Source organism: Lytechinus variegatus, chromosome 14 (assembly GCF_018143015.1).
Source record: "Lytechinus variegatus isolate NC3 chromosome 14, Lvar_3.0, whole genome shotgun sequence".
NCBI classification, from domain to species: Eukaryota; Metazoa; Echinodermata; class Echinoidea; order Temnopleuroida; family Toxopneustidae; genus Lytechinus; species Lytechinus variegatus.
In genome coordinates, this window is record NC_054753.1 from 1919506 (window position 1) to 1935104 (window position 15599).

A 15599-nucleotide genomic window follows, 5' to 3' on the forward strand; every position below is an offset into this window, starting at 1 on the left:
AACGAAAGGATCGAAGATGACGATGTTTCGATCATTATTTCAAAGGAATTAGCGGTAACTGCGGTCTAAGGTACGATATTTCTGAATTTTAAACATTTTTTCGTAAATATGGATGTGATTTCTTTTTCATAATGTGACATTTTATGTTAAAAAAAAAACGATCGGAAAATCGGGTTTCCACTGTTAGATCTAACGTTACTGCTAAAATACGTTGTCTGTACGTACGGGCCTCCAAGCTCTTCAGTCTATGTATTGGTGAGTGAGCCAACGCAGTTCAGCGGAACAACCAAAATACAGAGACTGAAGCACCGTGAATCGTGATGGGCAAATGCAGGGGCTTGGCGATAGTAAATAGTAAGGTAAATTTTCAGATTTTTCCGCTACTTTTTTGAAACCCCACTCACAGGCCTGTATTACAAAATACACTTTTTTGGGGAAAAATACAGTTTTTTTTATCACAGAATACAGTTTTTCATTCCCAGAGGTTGGCAGGTCTGCATATATGTATTACATATCTTGATTAACCAAATGTAAACATTACCATTAATATGATCATAAGAACCCATTACATGAATCATTTTAAAGGCAAATTTATTCAAATTCATCTCGCAATGTAGACATCAGTAAAGTATATCTGAAGTTTAACCGTGCTACAAAACCCCTTACCAATCTCTCCTTAATGCACTCTGTCTCTATATAATGACAAAGGAAATATTGAAATTTCTATTTCTATTTCTTTTCATACAGTATGAGGAGTAGGTGGCAGTTTGCCATTGACAGTATCCTGCATAGCATCAAGGATCGGAGTAAGAGAAGATCACCCAAGTTTATCTCAGAACGGATTGGTTTGATCAGACAGTACATGAGTGTCTATACTAACTTCCTTGAGGAAAAGGTTGACCCTGCATCATTCAAGGTACACTCTTACAATTAGGGACCGCATCCATATTGTATTGGCAGCGTGCACCCCGCGAGCACACCCCCGCTGCGGTAATTAGTGAACAGGATGTATCTCCCCGCTAGACGCAGCTAGCGGCGGCGCGCTGCTCAGATTAAAGCAGATTAACAGCCCCATTAATCCTAGATTTTATCATTGCAGCTTCTCGCCGCTTCTCGCAGCTTGCACGCGGTCAACTTGCAGGCGAATACTCGTACTCAAAATGATGTGCTTTCTAAATCCGTTGGTGAAATGTGCGCGACCGATGAGGCGATTTTCTTGTCTGCCCGACACGAAATGAAGGTATTAAAGTATGAAATATTGAGCTGAAAAGTGTCTTAGATCTTTAGCAAAATAATTCTTATACATTTCGAGGTGGAAAGATTCATATTGATATTAGTTTTATATTATTTCCGTTGCGTAATAATGATCTATTTCTTCCAACAAAGTACGATCATCACTTATTCTTAATCCGACCCCGACATGAAATAGGACATAGTAACTTCTAGCAATGTAAGATCATCGCTTGCGTGTTTGTTTAGGTCCGTTCCGGCACGAAATGAAAGTATAAAAGAATGAAATATTGAGCTAAAAAGTGTCTTAAGAGGTTTTAAAAATATTTCTGGTACGTTTCATTGTGGAAAGATTTGTATTCATGTAACTAAACTTTACGAAATAATTATGTATTTCTTAGAACAATGTACGATAATCGCTTGTTCTTGAATTCGACCAGACAATCAATAATACAAGATATGGAATATTAAAAGATAAATGGGTCGTAAATACTTTTAAATAGTTTGAAGGCGGAATGAATCTAATTACCCTTCGTATAGTAATCTACTGTATTTTCCCAAATGTATGATTATCGCTTGCCTGTTTGTTTCCGCTCCGGCACGAAATGAACGGGGAAATTAAGGAAATATTGAGCTAAAAAGTGTTTTTAATGGTTATAAAGATATTTCTGGTACGTTTAAGGTGGAAGGATTCGTATTCATATAATCAAACTTGTGAAATAATTATGCATTTTTTTGAACAATGTCCGATGATCGCTTGTTCTTGAATTCGACCAGACATTTAATAAAATAAAATATATGAAATATATAAATGGGTCGTAGATTATTCAAAATATAGGCCTACTTTTAAATAGTTTTAGGTCCGTTCCGGCACGAAATGAAAGTATAAAAGAATGAAATATTGAGCTAAAAAGTGTCATAAGAGGTTTTAAAAATATTTCTGGTACGTTTCAATGTGGAAAGATTTGTATTCATGTATCTAAACTTTACGAAATAATTATGTATTTCTTTGAACAATGTACGATAATCGTCGCAATTCGAACAGATATGTAATAAAACAAAATGTATGAAATATTAATAGATTACACGGATCCTAGATTATTCGAAATATACTTTCAAAATGGTTTTAAGGCGGAAAGAATCTAATTACCTTTAGTAATAATCTACGATATTTGACAACAATGTACGATTATCGCTTGTGTGTTTGTTTCCACTCTGGCACGAAATGAAGGTATAAAAGAATGAAATATTGAGCTAAAAAGTGTTTTTAATTGTGTTAAAAATATTTCTGGTACGTTTCAAGGTGGAAAGATTCGTGTTCATATAATTAAACTTGCGAAATAATTATGCATTTCTTTGAACGATGTCCGACGATCGCTTGTTCTTGAATTCGACCAGACATTTGATAAAACAAAATATATGGAATATTAATAGATATGGGTCGTAGATTATTCGAAATATACTTTTAAATAGTTTTAAGGCGGAAAGAATCCAATTACCTTTCGTTGTAATCTACGGCATTTTCCAACAATGTACGATTATCGCTTGCGTGTTTGTTTCCGCTCTGGCACGAAATGAACCGAGAAATGAAGGTATAAAAAATGACATATTGGGCTAAAAAGTGTCTTAAATGGTTTTGAAAATATTTCTGGTACGTTTCTAGGTGGAAAGATTCGTGTTCATATAATAAAACTTGCGAAATAATTACGTATTTCTTTGAACAATGTACGATAATCGCTTGTTCTTGAATTCGACCAGAAAACAAAATATATGGAACATTGACAGATAACATGTGTCCTAGATTATTTGAAAATAGTTTTAAGGCGGAAATAAAATAACCTTTCTTTTCTTCGCACAATGTACGATGATAGCTTGTTCTTGAATCCGACCCGACATGAAATGACGCAAAATATTTGGCATGTTAATAGATAAAATAGGCCTAGATTTCTAAATAGTTATGAGGCGGAAAGCATCTGACTGCCTTTCGCAATAATCTACGGTATTTTCAAACAATGTACGATTATCGCTTGTGTTTATTTCTGCTCCGACACGAAATAAAGGCATAAATGTACGAAATATTTAGCCAAAAACTGTCTAATAAATGATTTTATAAATACTTCTAGTACGTTTCAAGGTGGAAGAATTCATATATATCTAATTAACCCTGCTTAAAACTTAACTATTTCTTCCACCAATGCACGATAATCGCTTGTTCCTGTTTTAGAATGATACAATTCACCTTGCCATTAATTTGATGGTTCAAATTACTAAATTTGTGATTTTATGCCATAATATTTGATGCAAAAGAATTCAAGTAATTTCATTTCATTTTATATAATCATTTGATTATTTTCCCGCAGCAGGTGAGTGTAATGGTGCTTCTTCGCAATTCATTATGTTTCCATACTCGTGCAATGTATACACAATTAATCAATTTAGAAGCCCATTGTAACGAGTAGTCTGAAAAACGCTCAAGCGCAATGAAAAGAGCAGGATCTTTCGCAGAATAGTCATGTCCGCTACGCCCATGACCCTTCAATGATAATTAATCAATATAATCTACGTCGGATACTTTCTTTGAAAAGAACTTGCCGCGCATTATATTGTGAAAGCAAATGGCCGCTTTGATCTTTAATGACTTAAACAGCACCATTGTTAGGTATTTAATCAGTTAATCTTAAAAGAGGATAGGAAAGAACATCCTGTGGAGTCTACTTTTTTGCCCTCTTATAATATTTTAATGATTTTAAAGTCATCCAACACTAGAATCTTTTGAAAAATTGTTCGGCGATTTCATGTAAACGGGGGGGGGGGGGGGGGGGTGTCGAAAATTATTAGACCTATAAAATCCTGGGCACGTTGAAACCAACAAAGTATGTATAGCCCTTTGGTATAATTATGTACATATATATTTTAGGGCGGTAATGTCAATAGGCATCTAAAAAGAATACCTTGTTAGAAGGCGGGATTATTAGAACTTTGATTATAACTTACCTTTTGTATCGGCGTGGGGATACAAAATCTTTGCAAATTGTTAACATAATTAAAAGAAAGATAAACTTAAAATCGGGGGGGGGGGGGGTATACAACCAAGTCCATACTAGTGAGGGCACTAATAGATAAACCCGGGGCCACAATGCCTAGCTGCCCTATCAGCTACTTTAAAAGATATGCCTCATTATATTGCTATATAACTAGATCAGATTTCATTTGGCCTTTGTAAATGGTGCAAGCACGAAAACACGACACGAAGCGCGCTTGAATTTTCTATAAGGCATATCTTCAACAATTTTGATAGTTTTGACATTTAGAGAACGTTCGTAAATAATCAAATGAATTAAAGCTTCCATTTGTTGGGGGAGCCAGGGAGAGGGTGGGGTGTATGACATTTTGTGTCCCCTACGCTTAACTGACTTTTGGAAGGACGTGTTCTCCCCCCCCCCCGACATGTTTGATGTCCAACTACCCAAAACATATAATGGTCGGCTTGGTCGCTATTTTTTAAATCCCGTTCTTTAAATTTTCATGATCTACTTTTCATACTTGTTTTTTTCACATCTTTCAATTCATTGTATTTGCGTTCTTTTCTCTGTTTTTAAACTTTCTTTTGCTCTCGCGATTTTTCAAATTACATTTACAAAATTATAATAACCCGAACCACTTTTGAAATATAATGTTCGTCTGTTTATTGCGTGCTCATTGTAGTTTCCTGTTGGGGTTATTTTTGCACCATTTGGAATAACGTCAACCTGGTCAGGCTTCCTGCTTTCACTCCTGTTCAAAGAATTCTTGTAATTGTTATTTTTGCCAAGAAAAGCACAAAGGTCGTCCTGACAAAAAAAAAACGAGATGGTAACGTAAATGTTTTCAATGAAGCTCAGGGTCAATGAATTCGATCATGGGCACTTAATCACTCCTTTGTGAAATGACGAAGTGCCAGTTGCCCGAACTTGTCACAATAGCTCTAATTCTATAAGGAATTAAATCTATTGTTCCTTCGCATTTCATCGTTGAGAGGATAAAAGCACATTTGCAACATATTTTGCAGCTCTAACCTTGTTGACAAATTAGACACAGAAGAAAAGTGACGCCTATTGGACAAAATTGTTAAAAAAAGACGAGATGTAAAATAATCATCAACAATTGCGTATGCATCAATTAACTAGAAATGGCACGAAAGTGGCAATGATATTGCATGGAGTGGAAATAGAACATGTCGTCCCTTTTTCAGTCCACGTTCATTTACCGCCATGTGCTGTGTATATAGAGCAACATAAAATTCTGAACGCAAAATATATTTTGTCATATTATCATTATATATGTATTACTGTTTTTTTTAATCCCCTTGCCCGCCATCCGGGGTAGGAGGATGGGCGGCGGCAGGGTAATTTTGATTACGGGGAGGAGTAACTTTTATTGTATACTTAATTTCATATCGGGTCGGATCAAGAACAAGCAATAATTGCATCTTGTTAGAAGATGTAGATATTATAGCGTAGTGCGAATTATATTCTTTCCGTTCCAAAGCTCGTCAGAAGTATATTTTTAATAATTCAAGATCTTTATGAACTCGATATTTGTCAGTTTTATGTCGGGTCGGATCTCTTTCCGATTCGAAACCTTTTAGAAGTATCAGCTAGATCGAAACTCTGTATATAGGTATATCTATGATTTTCTTAAAGTCGACCATCATTTTATAACGGGTCGGACCAAGAACAACAATCGTATGTTGTTGGAAGATATAGGTATTCATAGCCCAACAATAATCAATTATTTCCACATCGAAAGTCTTAAAACATATTTTTATTGACAGACGATATCTTTTAACTCGATATTCCATACTGAAATACTTTCATCTCATGTCGGATTGGATCAAGAATAAGAAATTTTGCGACTTTTATTCCATTAAAATATTGCCTTTTCGACTTTGTCGGGAAAATTAGTCATTTCATTTTTTTCTGACAGAACAAGGGTTCGTCCATATACGGGAATATCAGTTATTTAAATCGTTTACACTCGCATTAAATTTAAAATCATGCGTGATCGATCCTGCATTAATTTGAGATGTTTGTAACTCCATTTCGTTTGCCTTTCCGATATTGCCGGGAAAGTGTCATTTACGTTCTCAGAGAACATGAATTCAGTCCTGAAGATATATGAAATTTATCTTAAATTGTTTGCACCTCAAAACAATCGCTCTTACATCAACACATGATCAATCGGAAATGATGGCGAAAATCAAAGAACGACAGAGATATTCCATGCATCCAACAATGGAATCGGTTCGCGAAATATACGCAGTAGCACCCATTCATCATGTTCATAATAAAATATAGAGGGTGAAGAGTTTCCTCATTTGAATAAAAACATGCGGCACTAAAAAAAGGATTGTCACATGTATCAGTTCCTATTATGTGTGTAATGGCCCTAGCCTATTTATTCACAAAATGTTGCTAAACTAAAAAATAGGCCTCAAATGATTGGATTTATCAAATACTGCAGTATGGAAATTACAATGAGTATCATACAGTTTCACTTTTTTTTTCAAAACTTTGATGTTTTGTATGGGATGTCATCTGGATCCCAAGCGTTTTCTTTTTCTTCATTCAATGTTTTTTTTTAATAAGAAAAAAAACTATGGACTACTAAACCGCACATCCGGGTTTTTTTTATTATTGTTCCTGCTCGAAATGATATAGAGCGATCAAAAGACGGCGTTTGTAATTTGCATTCGACCCTTAACGCCCCCGCAATCCCCCTTCCCCCTCTGCGTGTGGTCTTTAGCGTCACTAGGGAATTAACGCACTATAGAAAACCGGTGGATGAAAGGCTGATCGGATTTAATCCCGTGCCTAGAAAGACAGTATTGAAGATTATTGATACTGAAAAGCACTGATTTTTATACCGAGACTTAAACCTCGGTCACATTTGATGTACGGCAGCCGTAAGGCGAATTAAAACAGGCGTTTATTCATTTGTTTTATATACAAACCACCTATATGCAGCTGGTTCAAAAATGTTAAAACGGCTGTATCCGAGGTACAAATGGTAAAAAAAAATTGACAAGCAAAAAAAAAGTCTTCACATAGGAGAGGGGTCACTTATGGCTCGTCAGGGATCACTTTGGACTCGTCAGGGGGGGGGGGCAGGGATACGTCACTTGCATGTGTTGTGACTCGTCAGGGGGGCAGTCTGCCCCCCCCCTTATTAGGTACGCTAATGGTGCTGATCGTTGACTTTGGCCGGTTTATTAGGTCCGGTAAGAGGTAAAGGGTTGGATCAATTTTTTTAAACGTCTCAGATTAATTGAAAATCGTTCGAGACAGAAATTATTTCAAAATTGTTTTGATTTGGAAATTATATTGAAATAATTTAATTTCCTTTGAGAATAAACACTCTCCTAAAAAGAAGTACAATTCACTTATCTTTTCAATTAAGTCATAAATATAAGTCCTAAATACATTAGATAAATGGTCTCAACTCTCAGATCACAGCTCATGATCGATCGGAACGTATTTCAAAATTGTTTTGAGGTGGAAATTATATAGAATTTATTTCAGATACCATAAGCTCTTTTTCCTGAAATAAATATTATTCGCTTATCTTTCCAATAAAAGGGAAATACGTTGGAATAAAAGTACTCAACATCTTAGTCTTAGATTAATGCACGATCGTTCGAGACGTATTTTTGAAATTGTTTTGAAGTGGAAATTATATATCATGAAATCAATTAAAACCTTCCAATGTAAACTTTTATTCTCCTGGAAGAAATACAATCGCGTATTTTTCCAAAAAAAGTCCAAAAGAAGCAGATTGCGTTTCCAATAATTTTCTAGAATCAAGAGTGCCTACAATATCAAAAATTCGGCATAAGTTAAACAAAAAACCCAACATAAATATACCCAAACAATTTATACGATGTCAGAAACAAAATCGAAATGTCAAAAAATCAAAACAAAAATATCATAAAAGGAAGTATTTCAAACCAACATAAAAAGTAAGGCAGTATGTCTAACAAAAGAAAAAGAAGTAGACATTTTGTTGATTTGCGATTTAGCGTGTTTAATGATATGGCGTCATTATCATTCTCCAAAATTTAGTTTGCCGTTGATATCAATGTTCGCACTAATTTAGTTACATTCGGGCATCATATTCATATTGTGTCATTTTATCTGGCCTCTGTCAGAAAAAATAAATGTTCTAAAAATATTAATCTTCCCGTGGCAAAGATGAATAGGCCTACCCCTCTAGTTATACACTCTTGGCGGACATTATCCGGCGAGTTAGATGATATAGGCCTATTCATACCAAGATGTCTCAAACTATGGCCTTAATAGAGGTAAAAAAAACTATGCATGGGTACCATTCGTGCAACTGCTCGATCATTAATATTCTTTTTAAACGAACGGTTTGTCTTGCGCTTCTTGATTTTCATGCTCGGGAATTAATATTTTTGTCAGTGCCAAGAAGCAACGTTGACGTTCGGATAAAACGGGATAAAATAGGCGTGTAATCCATCTGTATCCGGTCCCAAAATCATACGTTAAAAAAAGGTCATTAATTCAACTTATTTTTCATGTGTGAATCTTCCGTGTCAATCTCAACTCGAAAGCTGCAACATTTTCGAAATCGGCAGTATTTCTATTGATGGCGTTAATTTTCAGTTCAGTTCGTTGACAACGGAAACTATTGAGAACCATCGACTTATCGAGATCGAGAATTTTTGTCATATTCATAATTATGCGCACGTGTTGATATATTCTATCACTAGCTAGCTGTAGTCATTTCCAATAGAGCGTGCTTGCATGAAATGCTTCGATACGGACATAAAAGAGGAACGCCTTTCATTATCATGCTTTTAAATATAATAATTTGAAGTCGAGTAGCACGACAAGTGGAACTAGTACAGGCACCACGACGTACATGTTTACTCTTCATTCCGGGTCTTCATTCCAGAGCGAGTCGCGGAATTGAAGGCTAGCCGTGGCCGGCGCGGGGTGAGATTGCCTTTGCGAATTTTGATAGAAATGGGGGGCAGCGACAGCGCAGCTAGCGGCCGCTAGCTGCCGCTAGATGCAGCGAGCTGAGGATTAAATCTATAATCAAATGTAACATAAAGTATGGCAGCGAGCGGCAGCAGGCACAGGGGGAGCTGCGAGAGCGGATGTGAGTTCTATTGTGCTTTAATTATCGCAGCTAGCTGCCGCTGGCCGACGCTATTATCCCGTCTTAGAGTGTGCAAGCGTACGCTCGCGGGGTGCACGCTGCCAATGCAATATGGATGGGCTCCCTTAGTATTCTTCATTTGATTCTGATGCAAAAAAAAACCTATGCCATCCTTGTACTTCTGTGCAAGCAGTCATGATATGAGAAAGGTTTTAAATCAAGATAAATTGTCAACATATTGTAGAAAGTAAAGAATTACAGTTTTAGATCGTATGTGCAATAGCATGGTTACCTTATGTCCTCCCTCCACAATTCATTTTTTTTTGTTGGTGCTATTTAATATTTACATATTGAGATGATTATTGATTTTTATTTTATTATGTGGGCTATTTTTTGCTCGACAAGAGATCAATTGTGGTAAATGCAAATATTCTATCGTATTCTACCATATGTAAAATGTTTCTATTTAAGTTCATATTCCTGAATATTTTGTTTACAAAGATCTGGGGCAACTCCAGAAAAGATAGTTGCCACAAAGCATGCCATCTGGGGATTTTTAGGGGCAAATTGGACTGTCACTTATTGCCCACATGCATTTCCTATGCTGCCCCCACTTGTCCAAATATGTTGAATTTCTATCTTTTATGAATGTCTTGCAGACTGTGATGACACAATTTGAAAAAGATTTGTCTTTCGAAGAGATCAGGATTCTAAGGAACTTAGTCTATGGGCAACTGGAAAAGAGGATACGAAATGGAGAGGTAAATTTATGCATTCATTTATAGAAAACTTTATAAATGTTGGGAGTGGTAGTCTGTTAGAGTATTTCTGTCTCTTTCTATTCATTTGAGCAATGAATTCCTATTGTTATTGTACTCTTTGTAATTCCTCAGTCATAACTTTATTGTTCATGTACATATACATGATTTACTGATTTTTTTTAGCTTATTATTTTTTAAAAAGCTAAGTCTGAATCAGATAGAATGAATTATAAGTGATTTAATTATCAGTATTATGTTTTGTTCTTTATTTCAGGAAATCTTTAAAAAGCCTGAGGAAGTTCAACAAGGCGGTATTATGCAGCGGTGGGTCTGGGGATGGGGCGGATGGAGCTCACAGAAGAGCTCTGAGGGTATAGAGAGTAGTGTAGATGACCTGTCCTCAGGCGTTGGTAGCAGACGGTCCCCTTCTCCTCCTCCACTTATCGATGTTGAAGGTAAGACGAGTGTTTAATATCAATCAGCAACGGGTATGTCATAGGGCAGGTGGTAGCCCTTAAAGGGCTATAGATCGGTGTTAGTAGCAGCTGCTCCCATTTTTCAGCTCCACTCATTCGTGTTGAAGGGGAGAGGAATGCTTGGTTTGATATTATGCAGTGATAGGTATGGGATAGGGCAAATCGTACTTGCAGTACAGTGCTAAAGGTATATTGAGTGGTGTAGAATGACATGTTAGCATAGACCAAGGCATGTATCTTCCTTTTGTTAATGAGATGACAGTGATGTATATTGTATGTATCCTCACTAGACTCGAAAGTTTCAGAAATTATTTGCAACTCATTTGATGTAGGGACTCTTTATTGATAAGTAATGCACTATATCCTTCTGGGGGCATTTCATGAAAGTTGTCAGTTTTGGCAATGTCAAAAAATTATTTTGTTTTAATTGGCTGAGAAGCACGGCTGTCTCAATTATTACATGGGTAACTGCCAGCGAGTGATGGTTTATTAGTGCTGATATTCTTCATGAAATACTACCCCGATGGTTTGACTTGGTTTAAATAATCCAGTGTCCCACTCTATATTTTTCGTCTTGAACAAACACAGAGGAACAAGAACTGCTGGACGTTCTTGGTGATCCATCGGCTGATAACAATCTCCTCAGGAGGGATCACGTCTTTGCACTCCTCAACTTCAAGCTCCAGGGGGGCTCTATCAAACTCTGTACCAACAGTCACCATGGCAACAGATCGCCTCCGTCCTCCGCATCATCTACCACTTCAATACCCCCATCATCTCCGGTGGATCCGGGGACCAGCCCACCGGACGATCCGGGGGAAAAGGAGACCATCATTGAACTGGAGTTTGCCAGCGTCAAGATGAGCTTCGAGTGGAGGCTTCGGACCAGCTCCTTCCTCTTCACCGCAAAGTTGGGGGCGCTCTTCATCCATGATGTCATGACTAAGGGCTCGCTGTTTCCAAACCTGGTAGCACCACAGCAAAAGAGGGTAGGTGTCTTCACAATGTATAATCGTTTTTAGGCCCACCTCAGCAGCTGTTGTCTTATTAGATATGATCGTAATTAGTTGTGGGTCGTCAATGTCATTTTTGTAAACAGTGTCCTTACTGGTGTTGCACTGATCAGAACTGGTACACCAATGAAAAATGAATGGGGAATCTAAACTTGTTTGTATCTAATGAATTTCACTATTCAAATTTCAAAAGAATTATTGAAACAGAACTATAGAAATACAATTTGTCCACAGGGGTACTGAATTTTCTTGCCTAAATTCATTCCACCATCTGTGATATTGTGTCATTGAATGCCGTCATCTTTGTTAGCCACTTCGCCCCATACTGGTGTTGTAGCTTAGCAATAAAGGTTCTAAACAAATATTGCACTTGTGATGTGTGTATCATGCACATCAGAATGATATGTTTGTATTTTCAAACATTAGTAAGTACATGTATGACACCAAAGACTTCTTATGGGGAAATCAACAAGTTTAACTTATTCATGACCTTTTTTTTCATGATATCATCAGGAGGATCCAACGTTAGCACCAAGACAGTCTCATTCTTTGCTGCTCTCGCGTTCAGCATCCTCTAGTTTCTCCTACCTATCACCTTCATCCTCTGGTACGAGCATCAAGCAACCTTCGTCAGACCTACCGGTCTTTGAGATGTCCTATGAATCTAATCCACCTCATTCAAACGCAGATTGCAGGTAACCATTCTGCTCACTCTCAGTTTCTTCTCAGAATCCCTTTCTCATTTTCACTGAGAATCTGTTCATATGCCACATTGGTATTTTGTCTGAGGCATGTAATTATTTCGGGTCGGCCAGAGTGATGGAATCTATTCAGCCAACATCATGTTCCAATGTTGCCATATCTGACCTAAAGTGTTCTCTTTGAAAAATTAAGCAATCATCAGAACATGCAAATGAAAGATTGAACTAATAAAAAGTAAAGTTACCATTTGTTTCACATTTTAAAAGAAATGTAATATTTCTTGTTTGCAACACACATAAAAAAAACAAGGGGAAACTTTTTTTTTCTGGTCAGCCAGTTTGGTTTCCCTGATTTCACTTAGGCACCTTTGTGGTTCTATTGGATTTGTTGATATTTTTTGGACCTGAAAATCTGTGTTTCTGTGTAATTCAATGAATTCTGTGGTTTTCCATAATTTTCTGTTTCCCAGTCTTGGGGGATATTGGGAACATTAATTTCAATTTTTTTTTCCTTGTAGGCTTGAAATCATCAGCAGACCCCTTGACATCGTTTACAACCCGACAGCAATAGAGAGGGTGTCCAACTTCTTCAACAAGACGGAGGACCCTGGAAATAAGGGCCTCAGTTCAAGATCGTCCGAACTCCAACTGACGAGATCTGCTCGGATAAGGTACCAGGAGATTAAAATGCAAACCAAACAGGAACTAATTGACGCAGTCGACTTGCTCCTGGAAGGAGAGAAACAGGTACTTTGTTTATTTTTTTATCAGGAATGGTTTTTCATCTGCTCGGATAAGGTACCAGGAGATTAAAATGCAAACTAAACAGGAATTAATTGACGCAGTTGACTTGCTCCTGGAAGGAGAGAAACAGGTACTTCGTTTATTTTTTTATCAGGAATGGTTTTCATGGGGCTCCCAGGTGTCTTGCAAAGAATGCGAATGTAAGAAAGAATTGCATAGGTCAACCTATTTTGCATTTAATGCAGAAAAAGTGTGCAAATAATGAGCTTGAGGTTTAATAGGTTTGCAAATCATTGACGACCTTTTTTTAAAAATTAGTTGATACAGCTTATGATAAGACAAGTGCAGAAAATATTTTTTCATCTTCAGAAACATTGAGATCAATGACCTCCTGTTTGACACTGAAAATTTCTCGGTAAACTATCTGACACAGGAGGGTGGGAGGATACAGTAAGATAAAGTCTACGTCTTCTTTTGATTTACAGTATAATAGCTATGAAGATAATTATGTAGCTCCCTATCTTATAGTATTCTTGGATCAGCACCACAATGCAGCCTTTCTCTTATCAATTACTACAGACCAAGCAGGTCTTTGCGCTCATCCACTTCTGGCTTCCTTGTTATTCCAAAAGTTTCAAAAACTTGGGGGGAAAGATCATTTCGCTTTTGCATGCCCCACTTTGTGGCATAGCCTTCCTGAAGACATTAAAAAATGTACCTCTGTCAAAACATTCCAAAATCTACTGAAAACTGTTTTAATTAACTCTTAGCTCTTTTTGTGCCTTGAGCACTCTACAGAGTGGATTTGTCGCTTTATAAGTCACATTATTATTATTATAACATTGATTATTGTATTCTTCTCATATAATCTTTTTATTTGTACAGACTGAAATCAAAAGATGGGATATACACTTTGACATCTCTGCTCCTCTTATCATCATACCTGATAACTTCCATAACAAAGACGCAACATTGGTAAGTAATTGCTGCTACTTTTCTAATATTATCGGGATATTATCGGCATAATTGTCAGTATATCATCGAGGATCTAGATCTGGTACAGTTAAATAAAATGAACTGAGTGAAATCTTGAAATCTACGCTGAAAAATGTGAAATGGAAAACACTCCGTCCCTCGGATAGGACGTTAAATGGAGGCCCCGTGTAGAGGAAAGTCACCACCTTTGCACGTTAAGAACCCACTGCACTATTCGTATAAGAGTAGGGGGTAACCCCGGTGTAGTGGTCCACCTGCATTCCCCCCAATCAGTTATATCGGGAGGAGAGACCTGCGGGTCATAGTGATTCAGTTCGCTTTTCGCCTCCCAGGCACAGGTAACGCCAAACAAATAATAATAATAAAAAATAATAATAGGATATTATGTGAAACCCAGGGTTGATGTTGGTCTTTTGATTAGTTTGTGAAATTTAGAGTGGAGCAATTGTTGCAGGAGCAAACATCGTGTCATTTGTTTTTCTGTATGTTTAGGTTGTTCTTGACTTGGGTAGACTTCAGCTGTTCAGTATAACGGCCAAGGGACGTCACAAGAAGAAGAGTGAGAGTGAGCAGCCATCATCCCCTGGAGATGAAGGTAGGATGACATATACCTTCTCAATGTCCTTTGACTTTCTATTTGTAGAAGATTCAGTTGAAGTGAATTAAAATGTCATGCCCCTAAAACACTGATTTTTGGTTTAAAGTCTTTTCATAGGAATCTGATCAAATGTACTATGAAAATTTTCAACATTACATTTATTTTGTTCTGCAGTTTCTTGTTTTCTTAATTACTTAGAAATACGTTTTTCTTTGTTTTTCAGCTTTTTGTATTTTATTGCTTTATCAGTAGAAATCATCAGGGACTTTATTCTGACCATAAACAAGATGAAATTGATTGATCAATAAAAGGAATATTAATGATACATTTATCAATATTGGCTAAAAACACTTGAATTTGGATTGGTTTTGAACACAAATTCATGTTTTATAGCAGTTTTTGGTCTGCACGCACGGGGGTCGCAAGTTTGGTCTCAAAAGTTGCGCGAGACATGAAAATTGAAAGTCTGTGAGCAACACGGTCAAAAAATTGCTGAACATGTCAACATCTTGTGTTCTTGGTGAAGAAGAAAATGTTATTATTCTCTTACATTTATAAATGAATTAAGCACTACATGACAAATAGTCGGTAACGCGTCTGCCCGTCGAACCAAATATCGTGGGTTCAAGTCCACCCCGATCGAATGACTGAAGCCAGTGCGTTGTGTGTAAACTCCCATGTTTCATAGATGCAGGCTATGATACAATGGAAAACATTCTGTCCCTTGGATAGGATGTTCATTGGAGGCCCTGTGTAGAGGAGAGTCACCACCTTTGCATGTTAAGAACACACTGCACTATTCGAATAAGAGTAGGGGGAAACCCTGGTGTAGTGATCCACCTGCATTCCACCAACCAGTTATATCGGGAGGAGAGACTTGCAGGTCACAGTTCTGTGTGCGTGCCCTTCTATTC

General features: G+C 37.1%; 1 protein-coding gene across 2 annotated transcripts in view; it reads left to right on the forward strand.

The window, feature by feature from the left end:
* LOC121427645 (vacuolar protein sorting-associated protein 13D-like) overlaps positions 1 to 15599 on the forward strand; it is a 110245-nt gene that overhangs the window by 16552 nt on the left and 78094 nt on the right. For both annotated transcript variants that reach the window (XM_041624150.1, XM_041624151.1), the window contains exons 10-18: positions 748 to 916; positions 10056 to 10157; positions 10432 to 10612; positions 11222 to 11622; positions 12160 to 12341; positions 12866 to 13018; positions 13146 to 13221; positions 13977 to 14066; positions 14580 to 14682. In XM_041624150.1, the coding sequence (XP_041480084.1) occupies positions 748 to 916; positions 10056 to 10157; positions 10432 to 10612; positions 11222 to 11622; positions 12160 to 12341; positions 12866 to 13018; positions 13146 to 13221; positions 13977 to 14066; positions 14580 to 14682 (1457 nt within the window). The remainder of the gene's footprint in view (positions 1 to 747; positions 917 to 10055; positions 10158 to 10431; positions 10613 to 11221; positions 11623 to 12159; positions 12342 to 12865; positions 13019 to 13145; positions 13222 to 13976; positions 14067 to 14579; positions 14683 to 15599) is intronic.